Source organism: Lampetra fluviatilis, chromosome 24 (assembly GCF_964198595.1).
Source record: "Lampetra fluviatilis chromosome 24, kcLamFluv1.1, whole genome shotgun sequence".
Taxonomy (NCBI): Eukaryota; Metazoa; Chordata; class Hyperoartia; order Petromyzontiformes; family Petromyzontidae; genus Lampetra; species Lampetra fluviatilis.
Window position 1 is genome coordinate 8,647,596 of NC_136298.1, and position 27,167 is coordinate 8,674,762.

General features: G+C 47.7%; 3 protein-coding genes across 7 annotated transcripts; 2 read left to right on the top strand and 1 right to left on the bottom strand.

The window, feature by feature from the left end:
* The first annotated feature begins 1,151 nt into the window (after positions 1-1,151).
* Positions 1,152-6,905, top strand: LOC144941238 (thioredoxin domain-containing protein 12-like). The gene is made up of 7 exons (XM_078867859.1): positions 1,152-1,287; positions 2,591-2,654; positions 3,144-3,196; positions 4,089-4,162; positions 5,190-5,253; positions 6,471-6,557; positions 6,844-6,905. The coding sequence occupies exons 1-7, from the start codon at positions 1,152-1,154 to the stop codon at positions 6,903-6,905; spliced, it is 540 nt and encodes a 179-aa protein (XP_078723985.1).
* A 1,451-nt stretch (positions 6,906-8,356) lies between these two features.
* LRRC41 (leucine rich repeat containing 41) lies at positions 8,357-16,023 on the bottom strand. 4 transcript variants are annotated; one of them, XM_078867636.1, is made up of 6 exons: positions 15,709-16,023; positions 14,513-14,600; positions 12,889-12,975; positions 11,928-12,031; positions 10,286-11,240; positions 8,357-9,759 (listed from the first exon to the last, which is right to left on the bottom strand). In XM_078867636.1, exons 2-6 carry the CDS (start codon positions 14,598-14,600, stop codon positions 8,825-8,827), a joined length of 2,169 nt encoding a protein of 722 aa, XP_078723762.1. In that variant the 5' UTR covers positions 15,709-16,023; the 3' UTR covers positions 8,357-8,824. The 4 variants fall into 4 exon arrangements, with proteins under 4 accessions (XP_078723762.1, XP_078723761.1, XP_078723760.1 ...); XM_078867635.1 differs by lacking the exon at positions 15,709-16,023 and adding an exon at positions 15,224-15,349; XM_078867634.1 differs by lacking the exon at positions 15,709-16,023 and adding an exon at positions 15,221-15,349.
* Positions 16,024-18,782: 2,759 nt separating this feature from the next.
* LOC144941239 (retinol dehydrogenase 7-like) lies at positions 18,783-26,250 on the top strand. Of its 2 annotated transcripts, XM_078867861.1 has the most exons (5): positions 18,783-19,013; positions 20,428-20,812; positions 22,430-22,688; positions 23,112-23,275; positions 25,864-26,250. In XM_078867861.1, the coding sequence occupies exons 2-5, from the start codon at positions 20,449-20,451 to the stop codon at positions 26,094-26,096; spliced, it is 1,020 nt and encodes a 339-aa protein (XP_078723987.1). In that variant the 5' UTR covers positions 18,783-19,013; positions 20,428-20,448; the 3' UTR covers positions 26,097-26,250. The 2 variants fall into 2 exon arrangements, with proteins under 2 accessions (XP_078723987.1, XP_078723986.1); XM_078867860.1 differs by lacking the exon at positions 18,783-19,013 and having other exon boundaries at positions 20,422-20,812.
* The last annotated feature ends 917 nt before the right edge of the window (positions 26,251-27,167 follow it).

Genomic DNA, 27,167 nt, shown 5'->3' on the forward strand with positions numbered 1-27,167 from the left:
GGAGCGGTGGCGCAGCGGTCAGCGCGCTGCGCTACGAAGCCGGCGGACCCCGGTTCGATTCCCGCTCACGGCCAATACGAGCGATGATTGTATAAACCGGTGCTGGGCCTCTCCTGGGGTCGGCTCGGCCTCAAAACCTGGTGCGATGTGTAATCATCGCCACTTAGGGTGACAACAGCGGCCGGCCACGGTGGTGGCCACCCACCCCCTCGTCTGCCCTTCCGGTCTTAATAGGTGCTCGCTAACAGCACTTAGCCCAAGAGTATGTTAAAGCTATACGGGGGATCTCTATCTTCGTGTGCATCGTCATCAACCTAATACATTTTATTACAATTATGTATACTATACTGTATTAGTCTATGGGCTTTAAAAGAAATTGCTACCACCAAAGGTAATAACAATAGTAGTGCCAATGTTTTGACGCTGCTAATACCGGTGGAGTATTTGACCTCATTTCAAATGGTTATATAATTCACTGGAATTGGCCACGTAAATAAATGTGAACCACTAACGTTATGCAACCTCGGGTGGTACAGACAAGCAAGACAATCTGCTCTGGGCTCATGGGCTATATATTTTACCGTACTCGGAGATACAAGCATGTGAGCTGTGTGATGGCGTCACTGTTGCGCAATTCTCTCCACTTCGATCTGTCCAGACCAAAAAAAAAATCCACAAATCGACCGCGTGAGCGGCCTCCACGTGTCCTCTCAAGCAGCTCGGAGGGGGTGAGAGGAAACGAGAGATGGACTTGAAGTGAGATGCAGGGTCGATTGGTGAAACGTGGAGAAGAGGGAGAGTGAGGGCGAGAGATGGAGTGAGATGCAGGGTCGATTGGTGAAACGTGGAGAAGAGGGAGAGTGAGGGCGAGAGATGGAGTGAGATGCAGGGGATATGGGTAGACGTGGAGAGAGTGAGTGCGTGCACGAGACTGAGAAGAGGGAGATGGGGGATTGTGGGATATTGATTTAAAAAGAGGGGGGGGAAATTGGAATGGCGAAGTGGGAGGGCGAGAGAGAGAGAGAGAAGGGATCAACAGCTGGCGTAGTGACATCCACTTGAAGGCCCTCTCCTGACCCCGGACACGCTGGGTTTGATCGGAGCGAGAGAGTTCCAACACCCGCAGTACGACCGAGCACATCTCTCGTAGAATGCCGTCGCTCGGCTTGCTGACGATGGCGACTGTGATGACGGCGGTGACGGTGGTGGTGACGGTGGTGGTGATGTTTCCCTGCGGATTACGAGCTGCCCCGCTGGAGGAGTCTTGTCCCGGCGGCTTGGATCACGGTGAGCGTCTGATTTTAAATGAATCTGGACGGAGTGCGCGTTTCACGAAAAACGAACTAACTACCTGTGTTTTTATTTATTTGGCCAGTTGAAGGCCCACTGAGCTACATAACTTATGTTCAGAAGCGACCTGGCCACAAATGATAGCCCAACGTAGTGGCGTCGCACGTGACAATATAACAGGTCCCTGTGGGGTGGGCTGGTAGGAACGAACAAATGAATGGCTATAATAAAATGAAATGGCGGGGGTACGATACGAAGGGAGAGTTTGAGGCCTAGTTCTAGGCTTTAGGCCTAGCTGTAGGCTTTAGGCCGCTGTGAGTTAATTTTTAATTTAAATGTTTTAATTAAAAACTATCTCAGGGAATTATAAGGGAATGTTACACTTGTTTAGCCAGGGAAGCCTCACTGAGTCTAAAGGTTTTTGTAGGGTCCTGCCAAGTGTTTGCAGTAGGGGGCGATGTTGCTACACCTAATCGGACATCGGACGGACGGACGATATAATCTATTGTAGGCTGGTTCACTTCGTTCCTACCAGTATAACAGCCAAATATTATAAACGTAACACTTTCCTAGATAGTTTTAATAATAATCATCCATCATCAGGGTAGTAATAATTCTCCATCCACGACTTTGAATTTTTGATTTGGTTAAAGAATAGATTCTTTTTTATGACCCTGTGGTGAATCTAACGGCCTCTAGTGGCTGCTGCGGTTATGCGAACCCACTGCATATACAAATATTAAAACAAATCGATTATTTGCACACGTGATTCGATATATGTGTCGTGCGCTGAATGGGTAGAAAATAATAATACATTTGTCAAGGTCTTTGTATCTTCATCCCAAGCGTCGCCATGAGTGGAGCGGTCCCATTACGAATTCTTGCAGGCGACGCAGTCAACCGGTGTTCGAGACGGGAGCGCGGAACGAGATCTTATCAAACTGCGTCAGAGAACTCTTCAAGTTGTCCTCTGATCCACGTTAGGGGGCAGCACCAGCCCTCGTGCGGAGAGTACATTATATTCGCTCCACGGCATGCAAATCGATGAGTTTCGTTCTCTTCTCAGAGCTGGGATTTGGGCAAATTACGTACAAACCCGAATACAATTTTTATTTTGTGTGTGCAGACCATCAACTTCTTACACTTTCGGACCCGGCTTAATCTGAAATCCAGGATTCGATCCCAAAATCTCGGCGATGACGACACGGCACCGCGCTCTGAGCCACGAAGTGTCCCGCCCGTCGTTTCCACGCCTTCACGATGAATCTTCGCCACCCTCCACCTCCTTATCCACCTGCAGGTTTCGGGAGTCACTACAACTGGAGCCACACTCTGGGCGACGCCTTGGAGGAGGCGGAAGAATTGTGAGCATGGAGGGAGCACGTGGGTGGATGGAGTGGTGGTGTAGTTGTTATCACTCCTTGCTGTATCCACTGCTGATAACATTGCATCGCCATTTCAACTCGACTGCTTCAACTCTGTCCTCCTTAGCCTATGAACGAAGGGTTTGTTTTTAACCACCTGGGGTGGCAGATGGTGGCAGTATCGGCCATGGGTAGTTTCCAGCACGGGAAGGAAGCCCGGGGTATATATACTGCGTCGATAGCCACTTGCTATTTATTTTCATATTCCGTAATTGTTTCACGTCACATTCATCCCTACTGACGCCCACCCAAAACATTTAGTATACGTCAATTATACTATGGCAACCACAGTTCGAGACATGTGTTTATCGAGCATCCGTTTTCCACCCTGGGTAGAACCGACGAGCTTATCTTCGTGGAGTGGGCTTCCAAAGTGTCTGATGAGACGTGGCGTGTGCATCCTCTGCTCCCGCCCCCCCCCCCTTGCAGTGGTAAACCCATCCTCATGCTCATTCACAAGCACTGGTGCCCCATGTGCAAAGGTGAGCACGTGATCATCGGGCGCACGTCTTCAACGGAATTATTGCCACGAGATGAGACATTTGCATTCGTGGCCGTCGCATTGCCCGCGGCCTGCCACCGTGCGTTGGGAAACGACCCTGGATGTCGCGGCTACTTTCTGAAGTCTCCGCATTACGCCTCCTTCATCCACACCCAAGGGGGGGGGGGGCACGCCTGTCAATTGCCATGTAATAAAACCGAAATGTTTAAGAAAACTCGTCAACGATACTTTGGCCTTAAAAAGAGAGAGAGGGAAACAAATATATAATGGGCATTGTTTTCGAACAGTGGCCCTTTCCCACGGCCTCTCGATGCTGCAGTAGGGAAGGACCATGACCCGAGACGTTACCTATTGTAGACTTTTTCTTTTTAAGGCCACAGTGTTATTGACCAATGTGGCGAGTTTGTTATTTGTCCCCGTGCGCCACTGGCCAATGCAGCAGCAGCAGCGTCGCCAAGTAATTGTTTTGTTAAAATGTTCAAGTGTCAAATCTCTCGAGCACCGTGTAACGTTAACGCATATTGTGGGGACGAGTTAATGAAATAAGTCGGTCTGGAGGGGTGAGAGACTGAAATAACGTCTGCAACGTTATGATGGGGTCACATACACTGCTCACACACTCGCAGGAAACTATTTCTAAGTCAGCCCCGAGCCAGTGATGGAAATTCCACATTCCTTTTGGCAGGGGCGAGTCTATCCATAGGACAACCACTGTTGACTTACCCGCAAAGTCACATAATGGTTGGTAACCATGGGTGCTCGTGTCAGAATCTGAATATTTATTTTATACCGGAGGAATCCGATGAGCTATGAAGCTTTCTCCACAGATGTCCAGTGTGCACGCGATGTTCCCGCCGTGTCTGTGCGTGCAGTCCTCAGACCCCGCTTCGCTCACTCCAGGGAGATCTTGAGGCTGAGCCACCACATGGTTTTCGTCAACCTCTTTGTGAGTGTCCTCCACTCTGCCAAACAGACCACGCTTTCTTCTTGCCGCCAGATCCCAGTTGTTACAAAAAATATTTTATCACCACCAACAATCTGACTTTAGATATTCCCCTTGTTACACAGCCATTTCAGGGCCGTTTTTACAGTCTCAATCACCACCCCCATCATCATCATCTGACTTTTGAGGTCTTTCCCTTGGTCACTTACCCCAGGGTGCCACTCTGTCCAGAGTGATGGTCTGGTCTCATCCACTTTGCATACAGGGCTCCAAGATGGCGAGATGTTAACTGCCTCGCGAGTTTTCGGCTGTGACGGTCCCACCTGATGACGGAGACTTGTGTTGCCTCCGAAACGTCGTAATTTTTGTTTTTATTTTATTTTCATTAATTTTGATGTTTTACCTACGTGACTTTACCGAAAAAACCTAAGAATATGATTCCTTGCAGTCACGAAAGCTTCAAATCTAGAATGAAGGTATACAGGAGGTCGTGGGTTCGATCGCCCACCCTGACACCTGCTGTATATGTGGAGTCTGCGTGCTCTCCTCGTGATCGCGTGGATTTTTCGCTGGGTCCCCCGGGTATCTCCTCTACATTTAGAAACACGCGTTTAAATTATTTGGCTGATATAAATGTCCACATAAGCCGCTTGTTGAGCTATCATTTGTGGCCAGGTCGCTTCTACAAAAAGAGCTATATAGCTCAGTGAGCCTTACCTGGTCAAATAAAAAAATACTTCAGTTTTGTAGGTTATAGTTTTTTTAGTTTCCAGATGGGAACTCGAGAGACATGGGCGAGTCCGTATGTAAGTGGCGAGCGGCTGAGCTGGAGGAGGGAGGCAGCGAGAAGGCGTGAAGAGGAATGGCCAAGTAGACCCGGTCGCATAGAGCAGCTTTGTTTAATCTTGGTCCGAAATACAAGACGGCATAGGAAATATAATGTATTTAGCCAGTAAAGCCTCGCAGAGTCTCAAGGCTCGCTAACCTCCATGTCGCCCAATTCCACCTCCACCTTCCTCTCCCAACCAAGGATGAACCCCTGGACGATACATTTGCTCCAGATGGAAGATACGTTCCCCGCATCCTCTTTCTTGGTAAGACGGCCGGAGATGTGATTTACTCGGCACACACAGCTGCTCTCTTACAATGGGCATGTAATGACAAGGGCTATGGAGATGCCTACTCCAGCCTCCCAGCCGGCAGGAGTACAGGGTGACCGAGGGGTGAGAAGGATGTGGGGGGAATGAGATATGACGAATGTGGATGTGCCCGAGAAAAGAGGCACAGACTAAAACGCAATGTGGATCATGCGAGTCTGTGCACCTCATGGCTCTTTGTGTAAGTCTGTGGATCATGTAAACAGCATGTGAGTCGATGGGTCTCTCTATGCAATTCTAAGGGTCTGTATAAAAGTCTATGGATGGTGGATGTGACAGTAAAATAGACGGTGAAAGTAAACAATTACAATCGGAGCCAACCCCATATAGCAATGGGGACTTTTTGGCTTAAATAATACAAGTGCTCTACCACCTCCGTTCCTCTTATTGACGATGGCAACGTGCTACATAACTCCAATCAAAAGTAAGCCTTGCATAGTCTAGAGCAGTGGTTATTAACCTTCACTGTAGCCTTGCACCCCTTATTGGTTCTCAATCGTAAAAATAATGTATGTTAATAAATACATATGGTTTAGTGCCCATGCTTAATTTGTGTCTTTGATGATTTACCTTCTCAAAAAACCTGTCCATGCCTCGCACCCTCCAGAAAGGGCATCTCGCACCCCAGGTTAAGAACCACTGTTCTAGACCCTGCTTTTACCTTCCGAAGTTAGACCCGGGTTCAGACGTTCGCAGCTTTAAACTGCCGCTGGAAAATGCTGATGCAGTAGGGTCAAAGGCTGATTGAACAGAACGTTACTTTATATGCATATGGTGAGACAGACCCTTCATTGCGGTGTAGGTTTTCACGGTTGCGCCGTTTCAGCTCTTGGATGTTTGAGTTGCACTGCAAATTGTTCCGCACGATGGCCAATGTTTGCTCAAGAAGCTCCCAGCAAGTGGGGCCGAAACGTCGGACATCGTGCCAAACGACACGCGGTACAGGCCCGTAAACACGGTCCGGAAACGTAACCTTTCTTGCCGACACATTGTGCATTGTCCCGCAACCGTCTTTTCAAAAGCCTTTGCTTAGCCACGCGCGCCCCCAGGTGGACTGCCCTGGCACCTGCAGTACCCCCGTTGGCCGGAATTCCGCTCTCTTTTTGATGCTTCGTTTTGCCCTCTCGTCTCCAACCCCCCCCCCACCCCCCAAGACTACATGGGCATCGTGCACCCCGAGATTTACAACATCCACGGCACTGCCAAGTACAAGTATTACTACCTCTTCCCAGACGAGGAGAGTGAGTGATTTCCATTGCACACCAGAGACTCGACATGTTCGTCAACAGCACCGTGGTCTTGAAATAGAATCAATGTTTCGATTTAAAGCTTTCGTGACTGCAGGGATTCATATTCTTGGTTCTTTCTACGTGACTTTACCGAAAGAACCAAGAAGAAGAATCAGTATGGTTTTGTGGGCAATGGCACCTTCAGAAAAACAAGGCACTGTTCTTGGGAGGTTACAAACTGTTTGAGCCACGGGGTTGCAGTGTGAATGTGCGATGATAATATTCCGTCTCTCCACAGTCGCTCCCAACATGAAGCGAGCCATCCGTGACCTGTCGCGCCACGCCAGCCCGGATCTGTGAAATCGCTGGAGCGGTTGCGGTCCGCATCCCACCCGCCGACGCCTTGGCAATTGGGGAGCCCTGCCCAGTGCGTAGTGTCACACGTAGAAGTGACAGGTAAATAGGAATTGAGTAAATCGCGTCCTTGAAATAATGGGCCAATTTGTGGGTGGGTTGGCGATTGTTTTCCCACAGCCCCGCATATGCACTTTCTCAACAAAACCCCGTTTTTGTCCAGGAGAAATGAATGACAGATTGTAAAGAGAGGACAAATTATAGCTTGTAATTTTGCGTTTTAGTGCTCAACAATTGGCGTTCACATTAAAACACCAACAACACGTACTAATCAGGGTATCAAGTAATTAAATAGACATTAAAGCTATGTTCGGAGCTGCGGTGCACCCCCTGGTACGTGGCGTTCCTGTGCAGCGTCGAGGCAAGGATAAAAACCAAGTCGGCGTCGGTATGCACGACATTCAATCTCTGGGAATTTGCAAGCATGAGCTTCGATTTGATTCCCAACATTTGTGAAATTTTGTATGGGCTTCCAAAGAACTCTGTTATGAAGGGGAACACGGGTATGATCCAACTCCCGTTATTTCGAGGATGTAAATTGTGCGTTTAAAAATAAAAGTCAAACACTAGCTTATAAAAGGAAAAATCAGTAGACACTCAATTACTGTAAACATTGTAAAAAAATGTTTTGACAAAATAAATTCAACAAATCTGCAGTTTTATACACGTAATCTTTATGAAATGTGGTGTTTTGTACATCGTTTTGAGTGCAATACTAATTTTAGTCCATGGGTCAGAGCAGATATCAGTACCGCCTAAGCTCGCAAAACTTTGGTGGTCTAGCTTTCTCGAAATGGAAAAATAACATACTTACGTGGCAACCTACTGATGGTACAATTTAAGATGTTTGTTTAAATATTGTGACACCAGTTGTGCCACCAGAGGTGATACTGAAAGTAACTGAATCTAGGCCCAAGCAAGGTTTGGTAATTGCTTCAGTTGGAGGAGGGGGTCTTCCAGTCTCTTACGATAAGCGTGGATAGAAAAATCAAAACTGCAATGCGCAAGCAATATGTGACAATGCACAGGCGCTGGGCTCCCTCCCACGAGACCAGTTCTCCTGAGAAGCTGCGTGGACTAGAGGAGCCCCCATCGGGTGGGCACAACGCTGGTGAAGCCAACGCCGTCTCAACTCCCAGTTACTCAATGAATCTACCTGCGAGCGCCACCACGAGACTGGAAAACAGAAGCAGAGTTTGTTGACTGCTCGATCTGCTACTATCAACTACCTCTGGATCCCATGGACTTTTAAAGCATTCTCTGAGCGACTAAGGGGCCATCCATTTAGTACGTACGCAAAAATCTGTCAAAACTTGACCCCCCCCCCTCCCTGTACGCATGCGTACTTTTTACACCCCCCCCCCACCTGCTTATGTACGCTTGACGCACTCCCCCCCCCGAATCCTATAGAACGGCCAATATTTAATCCACGCAGAAACGATCAAAGATTAAAAATATTAACGTGTCTAAGCAAACAGATAGTCCACCACCGGCTGCATTAAAGAATTATGTTGCGTACCTTGGCCACTTATTTTGCCGAGCTGCGTGATAGCTTGCAGTCAGGGGTACGATGGCATACAAGTGATACCTTTCCCACAGTCCCACTTCTCCCGGTAGTACTTGTCTGACAGCTGAAGAAACTGAACTGTGGCTCATTTGAAGGCCAATGTAGAAAAATTATTATCAATGCTTCCCCCCCCCCCGTTTCCTATGCGTACATACATTGTCAGTAGACCCCCCATACGCAAGCGTACGTATTTAGGTTAACCCCCCCTCTCCATGCGTACCTATTATATGGATGGCCCCTAACCGGGTTGACTTGCTGATCACCTCCTCCCAACTCTCTCTCTGGGACACACGATCGCTCACATAACGCTCACGTGGTCGGCAAAGGCGTGAGTCGCGTCCCAGTCATCGTGCAACACGTGATCCACGCGGCTGCGCAGCATCACTAATGCGCGCTGCGCCACCGCCGGCTCGCGCAGCAGCCGGTTTCCGGTGATGTCCAGCACCTCCAGGCGGCGCGACGCGGACCCCTCGCCCCCCAGCGCCAGCGCAAACTCCAGGAGTGCGTCGGGTGGCAGGCAGTTGAAGCTGACGTCGAGGTGTGCGACGCGGCAAGCCGCCCCCTCGCTGAAGAGGGAGGCGAGGACACGCAGCCCCTCCCGTCCCAGCCGGTTCCTCGCGAGCACCAGCCGGCGCAGGTTGGCGTTCTGCCGGAGGGCGAGCGCCAAGCCGTCCCACTGCGGTGCGTTAGCCTCGAAAGATGGAGGGCAGTGTCTCAGCGCCAGCTCACTAATGCGAGTGGCCATCACGGCCTCCGCCAGCGTGTCCAGGTCCAGCCTCGTGCCCATGTCCTCCAGCCGCAGGGAGTCGAGGCGGTTCCCGGGCGCCGCCAGCGAGCGCAGCACCGTGGCGAGGTCGTCGCGGTGCGCCAGTGTCCTGCCGCGCAGGCTCACGCATCGCAGCGAGCCACGTGTGGCCTCCAGTAGCTCCAGCAGCCGCCCTAGGTTCACCTCTCTGCTGCAGCTGCACAGCGAGAGCTCCCTCAGCTGGCAGGGCGGCAGGGCCCCACGCAGGCGGCAGCCCTGCAGGGGCACGCCGGGGCTGACGGCGGGCAGCACCGTCGCCAGCAGCAGAGAGCGCAGCCGCGGGAAGGAGCTGAGCACGCAGCCCGCCACGGTGAGCATGGGAACGGCGAGGGCGTCGTCACGCAGGTCAAGGTGAGAGAACCGCGTCGCCGGCAGACGCGATAGGCGGCGCAGCGCGTGCAGCACGCACAGCAAGCGGTTCTCCAGCTCTGCACATGAGCACGGGACAGTGCAATTGGCAAAACAATGAGCTGGGAAAGTGAGTACTTGTACAATGCTTATGCCAAAGGATCGGTATCCGTAAGTTGTGTTCACATGCGTCATGACGGGAGTTAGCGAAATCCATATTGAACACACATTGCAAACCTTTTTCATGCAATTATTCCTAAATATTTAAATCGATTCTTATTGTTTGAGGTACATGAATTTATTCTGCGCATGAGAATTTCTTACAATGCATGCAAATTATTTGCAGATGATATAATACATATGGACTTGATGGAACGAACAAAACTGCAAATGAGAAGTAAAAAAAATACAAATGAGACTTAAAAACAAAACCAAGAATTACTTCAATAGCGATACCTGGAGGAGATGAATCACTCCTATTCCAAAACGCAGTGAAAGAAGTGAATGAGAGCGCAAGTTAGCGGTGCGCCAGGCTTTTGTTGGCGAGCGGGGGAGATAGTCTGGCGAGTGCCCTTCTTTGCCCCGAGCACATGACGGCATTCTTACCGGTGTCGATGAGCACGAGCTTCTCGAGACAGATCCAGCGCGAGAGCGCATCCTCCAGGTAGGCCACGCATTGCACCGACAGCGGCATGCCAACGAGTCGCAGCACCGTCACCGTCAGCGGGGGGCATGGAGCGCGATACGGGCCGGTGGGGGCCGCTGTCCGGGCAGGCAAGTAGAAGGGCAAATCCCAGCCGGGCCCTCTTCCACCAGCATAGAAGTCGCAACTGCCCTCAGGGTCGACGGCATCTATGCCCAGGCATTCGAGCACGGTGGCTACGGACACCGGCATGAGAGTTTTACGGCAACAACACAGCCTTGGCCCCTCGGTGAGCGACAAATCAAAAAGATCCTCCGAGCTGTCGTTATCGTCCCAGCAATGCTCCTCGGGCGATAAATCTGAATAGAGGAGCTCCGTTTCGTCGTCAACGTCACCTGCTGTGGCATCGGAGTGCGCGAGCGTGGGGGCGCTTGCGTCACGGCGTACCCTCTTGGCAGTGTCCGCCTCCTCCACCGCCTCGGCCTCGTCACGCTTGCCCGCACGCTCCGAAGCCACGCACGCGCCGAGCACGCAGTCGAGCAGCTCTGCCCGCAGTGTGAGGCACCGCTCGAAAGAGACCTCGCGCAGACTTGAGAGCGACTGCACGACGGCGACCAGCCGCTCGCGCCTCGGGCAACAATCGAAGCCCAAGTGCTTGAAAGTGAGCGAGGTGAGGGTACGCGCCAGCGTGGAGAGGACGGGCCCTCGCGACGGCTGCAGCAGCGAGCAGAATGCGTCGAGCGGGTGGGCCACGGCGAGGCGGCGCACGTGCGGTGCGCACATCTCCAGCGCGCAGAAGCGAGGGTCGGAGGTGAAGGGCAGCACCAGGTGCTTCCTGGACACGGCACTCTCCAGGCCGCCCAACGCGACGCGGAAAAGCAGGCCCATGAACCGCTCATGCCACGTGGTCTCCCCCTCCTGCAAGTTGTGTGACAGTGGCCAAATGCGTCCACGTGTGAATAAAACAATACTAAATTCCCCTTAATGGGCTCCCAATCCAATTTCTGAGTCGAACACTGCCATTTAAATGTATGCAGCATCTCAAGTTGCTTTAAAAAAAGGTTACAAAACTATATGGGGTGTTGGGGGGAGGGAACCGTGGGGGAAATAAGAATGCCTTTTGGTGGTTTCATTGTGATGCTCACGTCCCTGCTTTGTGTATATGGCCTTGAGATGCAGCTGCATTTAGATGCTAAATGATTTAAACTTGCATTGGCGCCTGTGACCAATCCACCTGGAATGTGCCCAAACTTGTCAGATCTTGTAAGCGAAGCAGAGGGTTGAACCTGGATATTGCTTGGATGGGTGACCACAATGCAAAAGAAGGTTGTCGTAGGACCTGCTGGGCTATGTGGTGGGCAGCAGATGGTAGTATAGCAAAATACTATTTTGTACTGCTATGGTCTCCTGACCGCTTCATAATCATCCCGCACTGACCAGCATGGTGAAGTATGGTCAAATAACCCCCGTGACCTGCAATTTCGCGAAAACGAATTGACGCTTCAAAATCTCTAGAACTACATTTTACCCAATCTTAAAAAAACAGCAAATGTCACGTATGTGTGCGTGTGTCGTGCGTGTGTCATGCGCTGTGTGAGCACTTACGTCGTGTGGGTGATTGTGTTGTGTTGTCACCGAGCCCCTGCATCCAACCTGCTTCCCAACCAACTCCTGACACAACTGCTTCCACTTGGGCTCCAAGGACACTCCTGGGGCGCAGCAGTAACTTCACGTTCACAAACTTTGCTTGGTGTCCCAAATAAAAACCCCAGACATTTTATAATTGCACTGATCTTTAAAAAAATATTAAGTTCAAAAGAAATGCTGTTGACATTTGGTTTATTTGCCCGATTTGACGTTTTTACTGACAGCTACCTTTCGGTTTGACAGGTACCTTGAAAGATGTTACATTGAGTTTTCAATGCTATTTCAAACCTCATCACATCATGTGGTTTAGTCACAGGCAAATTCAAATATTAAGCTTACACTTGCACATGATGTCTGTAAGCAGCAGCACATGTGGTAATGCAGTCAGGAATTTGTTTAAAATTATGAAACAATACCTCTGCACCATTTATATTCTCTGATAATGGAACTTTGCCAAACGATTCATCACAACAGATGACACCTAAAGCCACACCTAAAGCAAGTTATTTTATGCCTATGCACAATGCTAGAAATGTAACCCTGGTCTTAGCAAGATGTCACCATGTGCTGTTGGCAAGGAATGTGGTTAATGCATGTTAATAGACTGTTTATGCAGGTGGCTCACACAATTTATCGTTGCGTTTCGATTCGGGAATACAGAAATGATTTAAATTATGCCCAGTATACAAGAATCGAAAGGAATTGGTTCTTAAGTAATATTTGAAGCATGTAGCCGAAATTAATTTATATCAATTGATGTATCAATCAATCCCATACACAACAAACGTTTCTCAATCAAAAATGTATCTTCCAAGTTACTCCACGGATGTTGTGGTTCTTTGATCCCAACAATTTAACTTTTAGACTTCCAATGCGCCATGGGTTTGTTCGCCAGCGTTTTGAGGAAGGAGAAATTCACCTTGTTTCTGCAACGCTCCCTGGAGGCGGTCCAGGTAAAAGAGGCTGAGGTGCGGCAAAAGGTCATGCAGTGCTGTGACCGGCAGCGCTGTGGCAAAAAATGCAGTTTCTTTTTAGAACAGTGTGGAAGGAATTATGTACGGTAGTTTTAAATATAGACTAGTTCATGAAGCCTGTCTTCGGCGGGCAAGTTTTCAATACGTATAATAATTAAGCTGATATGATTTTGACCCTCATCTACGCTCAGACACTAACAAAACTCTTTCAAAAATGTGTTTTTTCAACCATAAAAAAAACTTAAATTGTTGACAACTTTATTCAACTATATTATACTTAAAGGCATATCCATCGGAAAACGCTCAATTTAAAGATTCCCTTTTTTATGAGTAAGCACAAAAATTATAAACTACTCTTAGGGGACGCATCTATCGTTCACACATTATTCAGATTTCAACATCATAAAATGTGTATTTTTTCGTTGAAAACCGCTTTAATCCGAAACATTTCAAACAATAAAATATAGGACAATGGTTCTCGCTTTAATTTAGTTTGCCGTTTAATGCTCTATCAAACTACAATCTTATATTTTTAACGGTTTCTGAATCACACGCAGACACATACTTATGGGGCACTTAAAATTGACATTTCGTGGCCTTAAAATGAAAAATCTCGGATTTTCAGATTGCTCCTGTTGTTTGTCCTAAAAGCTACCCATCTACCAAATTTCAGCTTTCTAACTTCTCGAGAAGTATCCGTCAAGTACCCCTGATAGATCAACTCCATCGTAATGACGAGGCGACTGTTGGCATGATTGAATACAATGAGAAGAATGTAACTGCGTTGGTCAATGTTTTAAATCGGAAACGTGGCAGGTGAAATAGGTTCACGTGGAATCACCCCCCCCCATCTAATGTGATGCATTTTCACAATTTGGGATCACAATTGCATTCAGGAATACTGTATTCTATTTTTTTTTTTACAATTCAGAGCACTGCATACATTTCAGTAGCTGCAGGGACCATGTGAATTACTAATTCAAGAGGCCCTTGCATTGACAGCCATGCCTCAACATACTGAATGGAAAATATTCGTCTCGGGAACTCGATTAGTGCGGCTAAGATGCTTGCAGCGACTAAAATTACGACAGAGCGCCGTTTCAAACTGGTAGACTTCATATGGCCTGCAGTTGCCATCCTGAATCTATTCACCGGTGTAAACAGCCAACAAGACCCAGACTCCCCACCGCTACCTAATAATGCTGGGTCCACACCTGAGTGCTGAGCAGATTGCTTGAAAGGAGTCTTCCACAGTAAGTAACCAGTTGCACACTAAAAATACTTAACACACCCGTCAATAAGACTACCTTACGACGTTTCTGGCAATGGCCCTTCTTCAAAGCATGTAGAGGGCTCGTAGAGGTTGCCTATGTGCAGTGGATGTTTAATTGACGAATGCGAGTGTTTATTTGTGCTTTTGTGCCACTGCCAAAACAACAGCAACATGACTAAATACTTTGATTCAAGTTGCTCATCTGATCGCTCAGCTGTGGAGGGGCCATTATACGCCGACGTTTGACTCTCGCACACACGTCGTAGCTTCCAAGTGACGTGATCTTGTGCTGATACCTGAAAGTTCATCCTCCAGGGTACGCACGTCGAGTCGGGCCGCGGCAGCTCCCGCCAGCTCGCTCAACTTCAACGGAAGCAATTCCATCTGAGGAAGGAGACAAATGCAAATAAATAAGCACTTTTATGGCGATACTGCGTTGGCAGCGGTGCGCATGTCCACATAAAAACAACAAAATATAAGGATACATGTAAAACTTGTGACGTTTTAGGAAATGGTCCTTCTTCATAGCACTTTATCAATTGTACACCGTGGTGAATAGTTGACCCGTCCAATTGTGTTGCGCTATATTAATTCGATGGCTCATGCAACTGCAATACATTTGAGCAAACTCGCGATGAAATGCTACAATCAGGTAATCATTACACTTTGCCACGTAGAGTTCAAGTTCATTTATTAGGTATAGCCCTGTGAGCCATTGGGCTCTTGAATCGGGTGCAACCGCAACAAACAAAAACATGAACAAAAAACATCTTAAAGTGAATGTGACTTAGAGGCCACGTGTTGGGCAGCGAGAGGGTCGTGGTAGCAATATCAAGTTGTTGTACTGAATATCTATGTTCCAAAAGCCTTCGCCTAACACGCACTGACCACGGTGAAGTATGATCAAATGTCCATCAGGACCCACACATCGTGTGGGAGGCCCTCATCCAGCAGTGAATTGGCAAAAGGGGCTGTTAGGGGACAGCGATGTCTCCTATTCTCACCACCTCCCGCGACGCGATGAGTTGTCACGATCCAGGGCCGCGGTTCGCCTGGTAAATGTCTCTCGCTTGTCTCGTCTGTTGATCTTGTCACTTCCATCAGTCGTCTGTCTAAAATATGCATAATATCTTGATTTGAAGCTTTCGTCACTACGTGACTTTACCGAAAGAACCAAAGAGTATATGCACGATATATCCTAGTACTGGGATATTCAGTATAGTTTATTCGATTGCATAATGGAGTATTGCGCGAACGACTGGATGCGTGTTTTGCACAAGTAACTTTCATTACATGCCGACTTTTAGAACTGGTTGCCAAGTCTAAATTATTGTACAATGATCTGCGTTTAGCGAACGCAATACTGTAAACTCTAGTGTACGAACAGATTATTTGCATTAACCGCAATTGCGATTATGCAACGAGCTGAGTGCACTGTGAGGCAAAGCTGTTTCATTGAATTGGCGCCAGTCAACGCTTCATATTCACGCACACGTTGGTACAATGCAGTCACGAAGCGCGGACAATCGCGGAAAATAGGAAAGGGCAACTTGGGACCATCTGATGCATTACACCGCAACCACTCGCGCCTCGCTTTAACCACTAAAGCCGGTCGCTCTCGTCGCTCCGCTAAGACCCCACCCCCTTCCCCACCACGTAGTTACAAAGTAAACTCGTTATGGCTGTCGAATATTAAAAGTCTCAAACTCAATTCGCGAACTGCACCATCGCAAAACGTCCGACTTGAGCTCCATTTGTAAATTCACTGTCCAGCCTCCCCCCACGCGCCGACCGCTCCGTGACGTCACTTCCACCTAACGGGGCGGGACATCCGGGAGATGGGCGGGGCTAGCAACCCCTCCATGCTCCCCAAGCCTTCATTACGCCCCGCCCCCTTTCTTACGCCCCTCCCCTTCCTTACACCACGCCTCCTTACGCCCCGCCCCCTTCTTACGCCCCTCCCCCTTCCATACACCACGCCTCCTTACGCCCCGCCCCCGTCCTTACGCCCCGCCCCCTTCCTTACACCACGCCTCATTACGCTCCGCCCCCTTCTTACGCCCCTCCCCCTTCCTTACACCACGCCTTCTTACGCCCCTCCCCTTTCCTTACGCCCCTTCATTAAGCCCCGCCCACTGCTTTGCAAACGCGTTCACATACAATAAACATTATAATTTGTCTTCTTGGTTCTTTCGGTAAAGTCACGTAAAATGGAAATAATAAAATAATGAAAATAAAACATAATAAAATAATTCTCACGACGTTTCGGCCACAACGCAAGTAGCCGTCCTCAGGTTGAGAACAGGTCTGTCGAGGAGAATAATTTTATTGTTTTATTTATTTTATTTTATTATTTCCATTTTACGTGACTTTACCGAAATAACCAAGAAGATGATTTCCTGCAGTCACGAAAGCTTTAAATCGAAATTGTAATTTGTTTCGATTTAAAGCTTTCGTGACTGCAGGGATTCATCTTCTTGGTTCTTTCGGTAAAGTCACGTAAAAGGGAAATAATAAAAGAATTATATTATTTTATTATGTTTTATTTTTATTCTTTTATTATTTCCCCTCTACGTGACTTTACCGAAGGAACCAAGAAGATTGTAATTTGTGATATACAAACGGGTTCATTCTGTCGTACTCTTTTATTGAACGAGGTTGTCAGTTTTAATCACGCAGCTGCCAATAGAGAGTTGTGTAACTTCGTGTGTTTGTTGTTGTTAATAGTTATGAGATATGTTTGTTAACTCGGGGATGTCTCACCGAGTCTCATGACTTTATGTATTGCATGTTGAACTTGTTTCTGACCGTACGTTGCCAACCGTGCGAATCGGAGTTCTAAAGAAATTCGTTTTCAAGGGGGTGTTGCCACGTTTTTGCAGTCGTTGGAGCGATGGTTGGTCGCGATGTATAATCCCAATGGAGTAATTCGTGGCGTAATTTTTCAAATTTGGCAAATTTGGAACAATACCGGCAACGCAGTGGGCCTCTACTGTTGTCATTCCCATCGCCGTGGAGAGCATCGTGAACGCACAAAGACGTCTCCACACGTTTACTTTACACACAACAGAGCCAAGCACGGTATCCTGATGGAATTGGTCTGTGTGCTTAAGTTTGTTGTCCTTCACCCGGCTAATTTTTGCACAGTCTTGCAAGACATGTACATGGTTTATTTTTGTGTTTTACATTTTTGATGTGAAATTTGAATAAATAAACGTACAAAAATGTACCCTCGTTTACTGTACCGTACTTACCACTCTACGCTCTTGTTTTCACAACTTGTGTTTGATGATCGCCAGACTGATGCAGCCCTTAGACCGGTGCTCGTGCGAATGCCAAATTACACAACGCACATTTCGCCGGATCGCACTGTGCACATTTTCTATTTTTATTCCTGTAGTTATTAGCCATGGAAAATGTATTTACGTGCAGTATTTTCATTGTTTCAGTTGTCGTTATGCTGTGTACAATGTACCGTACTTAATTTTTGACAATGAAATCAAGTATAGCAACTTTTTTTGGCACGCACGTGGTGGTTTCGCCGGATCGGCCCGGGGCCGCAGGATATTGTTAGAAGCAGCCCGATAATGAATCGATGATCAACTGTACATACGCACACGGTGTCGGCTGATCAGCTGAGTTCAGGCGAGGTCCGTAGTCATGTACGCTACAGCACGTGGGTTGGAACACCAGTGGCGTATAGCTATCGAGCGTGGTGGAGGGGGTGCAACTGCCCCACATGCCCGAGAGGCCCATGCCGCCGAGCTAAAAAATTAACCCGTAAAAACAAAGTTTTTCACTATAAATCCTTTATATGCGTGGCATCGGTTTTATTTTTTTTATTCATTTCTGTTTTTCTTGAGTAAGAGTTTCATTTTTATAGTATGTTGACACACATCCAGAATAATTTTCTGTGTTTAGGAAAAATATATGATTGTGTTAGTGAAATTTTTTTTTTCCTAAAAAGTGGAAAATTTTGGAAAAAAATTTTCACGAAAATAAATTGTCACGCACAACGAGTCTGTGTGCAAAATGTCAGCTCGATTGGATCACGGGAAGTGGGTTAAAAAACGACCAAAAGATTTGCACGGTCGTAAGCGCGCAAGCAAGCAAGTGAACTTAATATAAAGGATTTTAAAAGAGGTTTGGAGATTTTACTGGGGGGGGGGGGGGGGGGGAACAAAAAGGGCATTTAAATTTGGGGCACCATTCCCGATGCAAACCACGCTATTACTCAACTGATGTTCGTAGCGGGTCGGCTCGCTGTGAGCACAGTGCCAACAGGCGGTGGCATTCCCAAGTCACATGAGCCTTGTGGGCATCCAAGCACATGGGTGGGATGGCATCTTGCCATGCTTTGGTTATTATCTCTGTGCAAGTTAAGTCTGTGTAGTGTGCGTATTTGTGTAGGAGAGTGTTTGTGACATTGTGACTGGGGGCGTTCCTGCAAGTTTGTACTTTGATCAGTAGGCGGAAAAATGGGTCGGTGGCTGGAACCGCTGAACCAAACTTCAGCTTTTGTGCTTTCGTGACGCCACGTGCACAACAGGGCTGTACGTGGCTGCTGGGATACATTTGCTGGTTTAGAGTCTTTCAAGTGGTATTTTTAAAATTAGTTTTCCACATAAGTGTATGCGGCGACTGCAGTGGTTAGTTTGTGTTGCGCCCGAAACGTCGTGATTTATTTTATTTTATACCTACGTGACTTTACCGAAAGAACCAAGGAGAATAGTTGTGAAATTGTGAACACGAGAGGTTGCGGCTAAAACATCTCAAAAGACAGTCCACTTAAATCGGGTAAGTAATGCGGAATAAACACCGCAGCGTCTTATGTAATGTGCCCTGTGACAGTACTATTTACATTTTTCTTGGAAAAGTGAGTTGAATTCGTTTTAAATAAAAATATCCAATGTTTGCATGAGCTTTTGAATTTAATTATGTATGATAATTTAGTAAAAAAAAATATGCTGAATGGAAGGCCTTACAATACATTTGTAGGTGATGGGGGTTTTTACCAAACAACAACTGGCCTCTTAAGATTACACTCGCCACTTTCATGGTCCTCTTGGTGGACTATTTTTCTCGGATCGCCGGGTTCATAGTGCAGTGCACTCGTCACAGCTGACCCTCCGTGCTTTGCACGGGCGATTTGCGGTGGCGTTCTTTTGGACATGGGAATGCCAACCCATACGTAATCTCTAGCAGAGACGATGATGGTGATGAATAATGATGGTGGACTATGGATGGTGGTCGAGAAGAACTTAAATTGTGCCGTAAAGAAATTAATCCGTAAAAACAAAGTTTTTTCACTATAAATCCTTTATATGCGTGGCGGCTAGAGTCCTCTCGTCCTCTGGCTTGAGATGGCTGCCACCTATGGGTCAGATGATTAAGCAATTGGTAATTAAATAGAATTTATTTTTTCCTGAAAAGTGTAAAATTTTGGAAAACATTTTTCACGAAAATAAATTGTCACGCACAACGAGTCTGTGTGCAAAATGTCAGCTCGATTTGATCACGGGAAGTGGGTTAAAAAACGACCGAAAGATTTGCACGGTCGTAAGCGCGCAAGCAAGCAAGCAAGTGAACTTAATATAAAGGATTTAAAAACTAAATTTGTACACTCCGGTCATTCTCGTAGCGGCTGTTGGCTGGCCATCGAACAAAGACGGTCACTGCATCGCGCGCTTTCAGATGCGCTTCTGCGGCCGTCTGGAACGTTCTTCCTTCCAATATTAGACAGCCACTGCAGCTATGCACCTCAGATTAGCGCGGGTGGCTATGTACGGTGTGAAAGAAGTTCAACATCCATACTCGTTAGATACAGTGAACGCGTAATATACAACCAGGTTGAACCCGAAACTGTTCAGTTGAAAATATAATAGTTGGCTAATGTCACTCGTCAAGCTTTATGTTCAATCATTCTAATTATGATGCTAATTTCTTCACCCAGGAAAGCTTCAGTGATTGAAAACATATTTTTCACGAGTGTCCTGCATTGAGATTTTTGTTTCCCATAAGCAATTTCATGAGGGAGGAAAATGAAGAACCCTATGAGAACCGACCAAGGACACACAAGGGAATAGCACCGAGAGCTTTGCACAGATTCAATTATAAGTGCCATTACTTTTTACCTCCATGAAGTAACACGTCAGTATGTCTAAAGAAGAAATGTCAATCTGTGCATTGTGCCTGCTAAGCATTGGTCCAGCAACATCAAGCGGAGGAGACCATGTCGTCCGACACCAACGCTGCGGGGCCTCCGTGCTGCCTCTGCAGCCCCACGTGCGGGCTGCTGCTGCTGGTCATCGTGGGGGTGTGGGCGGCGTGGCGCTGGCGTGACAAGCGCCGGGTGGCCGGCGTGACGGGCCGCTGGGTGTTCATCACGGGCTGCGACTCGGGGTTCGGGCGGGCGCTGGCCGGGCGGCTCGACGCGGCCGGCCTGCGCGTCGTGGCGGCGTGCTTGGGACCTGCCGGCGAGGAGGAGCTGAGGAGGTCGTGCTCGTCGCGCCTCGTCACGCTGCGTCTCGACGTCACGGACCCCGAGAGCGTGCGTGCCGCTGTCCGCCGGGTGCGGGAGGAGGTTGGCGAGGAGGGTGGGTGCGATCGCGCGAAGCTCAGAAAATATCCGTCGTCTACACCATCGTCATCATTTTTGTTATTGCCACGTTGCTGTGGATTTATCGAAAAATGTTGTTCATAAGTGTATGGTGCAATCCCATGATGTGTGGATGTGCTGATGCCGGAACAGCGTGTTGGTAATTAAAAGCTCATGGGTTCCACAGAAGTTTAGCAACCTCCTACCGTTATTATTGAGCTGATCTGGCCAATGCCTTCCAACCACTCCAGCACAAAGCTTCGGCCAAAGTAATGCCCTCCCTTACTCTATGCTTGCGAATCGTGGACCCCCCTAATGGAAGAGCTTCATTGGTTACAAACATTAAGGCTGGCTTGCCTACAGTCCATCCTGGGTTTAACCAGGCTGGATTTGGACAAAGTCCCATCAGTGAGCTCCTCCGGCAGGCAAGGCTGCATTGGCTTGGTCATGTAGACTGCATGCCCGGCCACCGCATGCCCAAACAGATTTTGTTCGGCCGGATAGAGGGGGCTAAACAGGCGCAGCACGGGCTAGAGAAGACATGGAATGATGTGGTACATTGCTTGGTACAAAGTGCAGTGGTGACATCACCGCCACTCAGTGGCGAATGGTGGTTGTTGTTGTTGGTGCAATCACCAGTAGGGGGCACAGCTGATGCATCTGCCAGTCAACCCATGGCACCTGGATCTGTCCCATGGCCTCCTATCACCGAGTGGTGACGTTACCATCACTTAGTGGTAAATAGCGGGTATTGGTATTGGTGCACTCCCCATGGGGAGCAGTAGAATAGCGGTTAGCGTGCTGCGCAATGAACCCGGCGACCCGAGCTTGATTCTTGCTCATAGCCAACACCAGTGACGTTTATCTGAACTGGTCCTGGGCCTGCTCTAGGTCGACTGAGCCTCCATTGAGTGCATGGTGCGGTGTGTAAACGTCCCTACTAGGGAGACAAAGGTGACCGTGCATAGTGCTGGCCACTCACCCCCTTGTGTGCCATGCCAGCCTTCATAGGTGCTCGCTAAAAGCACTTGCCTCAACAGTCTGTTTAGGTTATATAGGGGATCTTTGTGATAATAGGTTTTTTCCCTTTTTTCTGGCAACAGAACAGGTGTTAAGATGTTAAAACACCAAACTGAAACCTTTTACAAGGAATAATGTCTGCATTAACCACAATGCTTGTGGTCAGAATGCAAAAAAAAACTGATAATATATGCATTGTTCTTGAAACTGATTGGTCCCCACCAGAGACAGCTTTCTTTTGAGCCTCGTCTCAAACAGTGTTAGACCAGAGGACTCCAAAAGGGGATCCTTGTCTTTGGTGCAATCTCCACTCTCTCTTCGCCTTGTCCAGTCGTCCAATGTCCACCCACACCCTAGTATCCATTCAATATCTATCGATTCGCAGCTTTCAGAGTTGTCAGTGCGAGTTGTGAGCACTCTCCATTCCATGCGTAGTGGCATTGGGGGATTATTTATACCCACTACACATGTGCATTGCTTATCCTCTCACTACTTTTGTTCTCAAACGCAATCGAAATGCTTTCTATCGCTGTGATCGCATTCCCCGTCGCTTGTGCTGTGCATTCTTTCTGCCACGGCTTCTTCTTCACCCCAGGCTTGTGGGGCTTGGTCAACAACGCTGGCCGCAGCATCCCCATCGGCCCTAACGACTGGATGACGACGGACGACTACCGCAGAGTGCTGGACGTCAACCTCCTGGGCATGGTGGACGTCACGCTGCAGATGCTGCCCCTGGTGAAGCAGGCTCGTGGTCGGGTCGTCAACGTGGCCAGTATTCTAGGGCGGGTGTCCATCTTGGGCGGTGGGTATTGCATCTCCAAGTTCGGAGTGGAGGCCTTCTCCGACACCCTCAGGTGCGGTAAGATTCATGGTCACGGTGATGACGGTGTCGCCCATATTAAAATGATGACTTGTTCAATAATATCGGCATAATGGTGAGCATACTGGAAGTGCAATCCAGAAGCCGTCAGTTCGATCTCACAATCATTGTTTGACCGTACTTGATTCACCATTGGGCCTGTGGCAGCCATGGGATGGTGGAGTCATGAAGCCCATAGACATTCGGGTCCAGCCAACACAATAAAATCCAAAAAATTTCCTCCGTTAATAATGACATGCACATGTTTTATTGTTGGAGTGTACCACGTGCCATAGACATTGAGTGATATACCAAATTGCGCGATGGCGCTTGTTCGGACAAAGCTATGAGAGAGAGAGTGGGGGATGCCAGCCATCCATAATTTGGGTTCCGTGCGTGTCTTCTGCGTCCGCTGTAGGCGCGACATGCGTGCGTTTGGGGTGAAGGTGTCCATCGTGGAGCCGGGGTTTTTCCGTACGGCTGTCACTGACAATTCCCTCCTCGAGGTGGATCTGAGGAAGCGCTGGGCACAGCTGCCATCTGTGATGAAGGAAGATTACGGCAGCGACTACCTCGACAACTGTAAGATTCAATTCTAACATCTCGCCCCACTACCCTCCGTGCACTCTCCTTCGTCTCCCCTGTCATCTCACGCTACTCACCTCCATACACTATGCTACCTCTCCCCTTCTCATCTCACTTTACTCACTTCTACCCACTTTCTGCTCCAGCAGCCAAGGCGTTCTGTTGAAGCTCCCAGTCAACCTTTACTCAGTGGGAGGTTGCTCATTCTCTCGTCTGCTGCCTTCATGGTCTGGAACCCCCCCCCCACTTCCCATCTATCTGTGCTGTCGACTCGCTGCCCCTGTTCAAGATGTTCCTTTTTGCTTTTACGATGACCAACTGCCTCTTTAATTCTCTAAAAAAGTAATATGTCGACTGTATTTTGTTCAGCGTCGAAAGATATGGCCGCAGTTAGTCGCAATATAGTCAGGAGTGGAAGTGGAATGCTGGTATAAACCAAGTGCAGTAGCGGCAGGTAGTATAAATATAAATATATTTCTCTATATATCTAGATATGCAATTCACAAGTTTCTGTCCATCGTGCTGTGGATCTCCCAAATGCTACGTGGGAGGAAAACACACACACACACACAATTGGAAAAAGTCTCTGATCAATCATTACACTGCTTAATTATATTAAATGAACGCGCTGCTGAAACAGGCACAAATATTGTAATTGTATGCGTCAACGCTCGCGTTCACCAATCCCCTTGCGGAGAGCCCCCCTAAAGGGGGTATATGGCCTGAGATTCCATGCTAACAGTACACAATTCATAATAAAGATTTTCGGGTTAGATCGCGTAAGTATAAATGTGTCGTTAATCCGCCACCACCCGACACAACCAACCTGTAAGGTTTGTCACGTAAACAACACGTGCCAATTAGTTACTACATCAGCCCACCAGTGTGTTGGAGAGTAAATACACAACATTTACAATACGAGTACGATGTTCCACTCGTAATTGCATCATGCATCATCGGGCGATTTGGCCAGAATTGTGAGCATATCTACCTGCTTTTGGTCTTAAATAGAGCAAGATAGTCATCACTGTGAGCCAAACAGCCAAACGTTATCAGACGCCTGTATGATTGCAGATTCACGTCATCACCCCACACAGAAATCTTCTCTCATCAAGATGATCATACATTGGTCTAAAACAGTGTCAGATGGTGAAAGTCTGAGGAGAGAGATTCAACATGTCAAAGAAGCTCTACAATTAAATGGTTTCAACAATGTTCAAATTAACATAGCATTGAATGACAAACCCAAATCGAACAGCAATAATGTCGAAAGTAATAAAGTTATTAAACAATTAAAAAAACATACATTGCGGGAGTAACTGACAAACTAGTTTAGGAAAAAATTATCAGAGTGAGATTTAGCATGGTATACAAAATACAAAAACTAGTATCTTTTACTACAGATGCATTGCCGAAGTTATCAACAGATTAATTGCTCTTGTGGATAATGCTATGTTGGACAGAGGGGACAAAACATTAGCGTACAACTAAAAGAACACCAAATAAATATTAAATACTCAGAAACACATCTGTCGGCAGTTGCAGAACATTCTTGCCAACAAAGACATTCAATTGATTTTAATAGTGTTGAAGTGTTGTCTAAAACGAATTATAGCTGGCCAAGACTAATTCGAGACTCTATTGAAATTGAGAGAGGTACAAATATCTGTAACTGCTCTGACAGCTATAGACTTAGTGTGGCCTGGAAGCGTATTAAGTAATACACCTTACAATTGTATCCCTTCTAAAGGCATCACATACTAATTAACTGTGATTAGCAATCCATTGTTATTTCATTACAAGTGTAGTGTACTAATTTAGAGACACTAGTCGGAGGCACTCTCTTTTATTCCGGCACTTACAGCCATAGGGGATAACTACATACCGGGTCAGGACAGACAACATTCTTCCAGACCCACAGCTTCGAAGAGGCGAAGCCCAAAACGACCGCAGCATGACGAGTTCCACTCCAGATGGCAGCAGCTGTGAGTCGGAGCTCGCCTTTTATCCTCCCCAGCGTGAACAGGCTCCGCCCTCGGCTACGCACCCTTCCGGATCCCCCAGAAGGCTCTGGGCTTCGCCCACGGGTCCAACTGATAGAACGGGCTCCTACCTCCACTGCCATTTTCTACCAGTGCCCAGCGCCCCGTGCTCCAGTGACTCATCCTATGTCACTACACAAGTAACCCCCCTCTGCTCTCCGCACTTGTTTGGCCTACAGTGATGACGTTGTCTTGCTCTATTTAAGACCGGAAGCAGGTAGATCTGTTCACAATTCTGGCAAAATCGCCCAATGATGTAGGATGTAATTACCAGCAGAACGTCGGACTCGAATTGTAAATGTTGTGGATTTACTCTCCAACACCGGTAGGCTGAAGTAGTAACGCATTGGCATGTTTTGTTTACGTGACAAATCTTACTGGTTGGTGGTGGCGGGTTAATGAAACATGTATGCTTATATTATGAATAATAATGGTGGCGAAAGCCGGCATCTCAGGTACACAAAATCATAATAATAAAACAAAATCTTGAATCTCACTACAATGAGACTGACTAGTTTTTTTTTATTTCCCTGAACTTTGCAGACATGTGGCTGCAGAAATCCATTCTGGCTCGGCTGTGCGACGGTGACCTCTCAAAGGTCACCTGGTGCATGGAGCACGCGTTGGTCGCCACTCACCCGCGCACACGCTACGGCGCGGGCTGGGATGCCAAAATCGCTTGGTTGCCGATCTCCTATCTCCCAACTTTCATGACCGACTTCCTGCTGGCAATGATTCTGCCGCGTCTCGCCGTGGCCACAAAAGTAAGGCCATGAACCGGAATAGTGCGAACTCCACAAGATGTTAACTACCTCGCCTGGTATACAAGACGTCGTGGGTTTGATCCCGATCCTGACGCCTGTTGTATATTTGGAGTTTGCATGTTCTCTCTTTCGGTGGTGGCGTGCATATTTTTACGGGTCCTTCAGTTTTTCCCTCCACATTTTATGGGTGCTATAAATTTCCACATAAGCCGCTTTATAGAGCTTTTGTTTGTGTCGCGCGTGTTACGCCGCTACCTTGCGTGTTCAGTGGTACCCTTGCATGGAAAGATGGATTGGTTTGTCGCAGATTTCAGTTTATTTTTCGCGCTTGCGTGATGTTTGGGTGCCTCGCCAGAAGATCCACAAGTCACCGCTATTGAGTAAAACCGATCTTAAAACGTGCGCGTGTAAATTACTGTGCTGTAAATCAATCCCATCGTGTAACCGACCCTTTAAAGTGGAAACGTCGCTCAATATTTGAAAATGAATTGATATTAAAATGAATAAACGTTATCCATTGTTGTACTCTACTTATATGCACCCCAGCCTTCGCCAACCCGCATCGCCAAATGGTGGCGAGATGTTAACTGCCTTGCCTGTTATTCAGGAGGTCGTGGGTTCGATCCCGACCCTGACCCCTGAATATTTGGAGTTTGCATGTTCTTCCTGTGGTCGTGTTGATTTTTCCTCGGGTCCTCTTTTTTTTCCCTTCCACATTTAGAAACATGCGTTAAGATTATATTATTTGGCTGCTTTAAATTTACACACGATAAGCCACTTTGTTGAGCTGTCATTTGTGGCCAGGTCGCTTCTGAAACAGAGCTACGTAGCTCAGTGGGCCTTACCTAGTAAAATACAAAAAAAAACGTTTAGTTTTTCAGGTGGGATGGATTTTTGTAGCACGCTGCGCTAAGACTCCCTGCACTCGCGAATCTCTGACCAAATGTTGCGTGCGCTCAGTTTGATTCACACGTTTTACTTAGGCATGCTGCCATTGAAGTGGTGTAACAGTCAGCACACTGGACTTGCAATCCATGGGTCGCCCGATCAATCTCCCAGCGCGGCTGTTGAAACAATGGCGCA

Bases quoted from the DNA above. Each gene is read 5' to 3' on its own strand.
- LRRC41 (XM_078867636.1), bottom strand. From the start codon at position 14,600: ATGGAATTGCTTCCGTTGAAGTTGAGCGAGCTGGCGGGAGCTGCCGCG. The intron at 12,032-12,888 runs GTGAATTTCTCC...GCTGCGCCCCAG, and splicing joins GGGAGCGTTGCAGAAACAAG to GAGTGTCCTTGGAGCCCAAG. The intron at 11,241-11,927 runs GTAAGTGCTCAC...CACAACTTGCAG, and splicing joins AACACAATCACCCACACGAC to GAGGGGGAGACCACGTGGCA.
- LOC144941239 (XM_078867861.1), top strand. From the start codon at position 20,449: ATGTCGTCCGACACCAACGCTGCGGGGCCTCCGTGCTGCCTCTGCAGC. The intron at 20,813-22,429 runs GTGGGTGCGATC...TCTTCACCCCAG, and splicing joins GGAGGAGGTTGGCGAGGAGG to GCTTGTGGGGCTTGGTCAAC. The intron at 22,689-23,111 runs GTGCGGTAAGAT...CGTCCGCTGTAG, and splicing joins GCCTTCTCCGACACCCTCAG to GCGCGACATGCGTGCGTTTG.
- LOC144941238 (XM_078867859.1), top strand. From the start codon at position 1,152: ATGCCGTCGCTCGGCTTGCTGACGATGGCGACTGTGATGACGGCGGTG. The intron at 1,288-2,590 runs GTGAGCGTCTGA...ATCCACCTGCAG, and splicing joins TCCCGGCGGCTTGGATCACG to GTTTCGGGAGTCACTACAAC. The intron at 3,197-4,088 runs GTGAGCACGTGA...CTGTGCGTGCAG, and splicing joins CTGGTGCCCCATGTGCAAAG to TCCTCAGACCCCGCTTCGCT.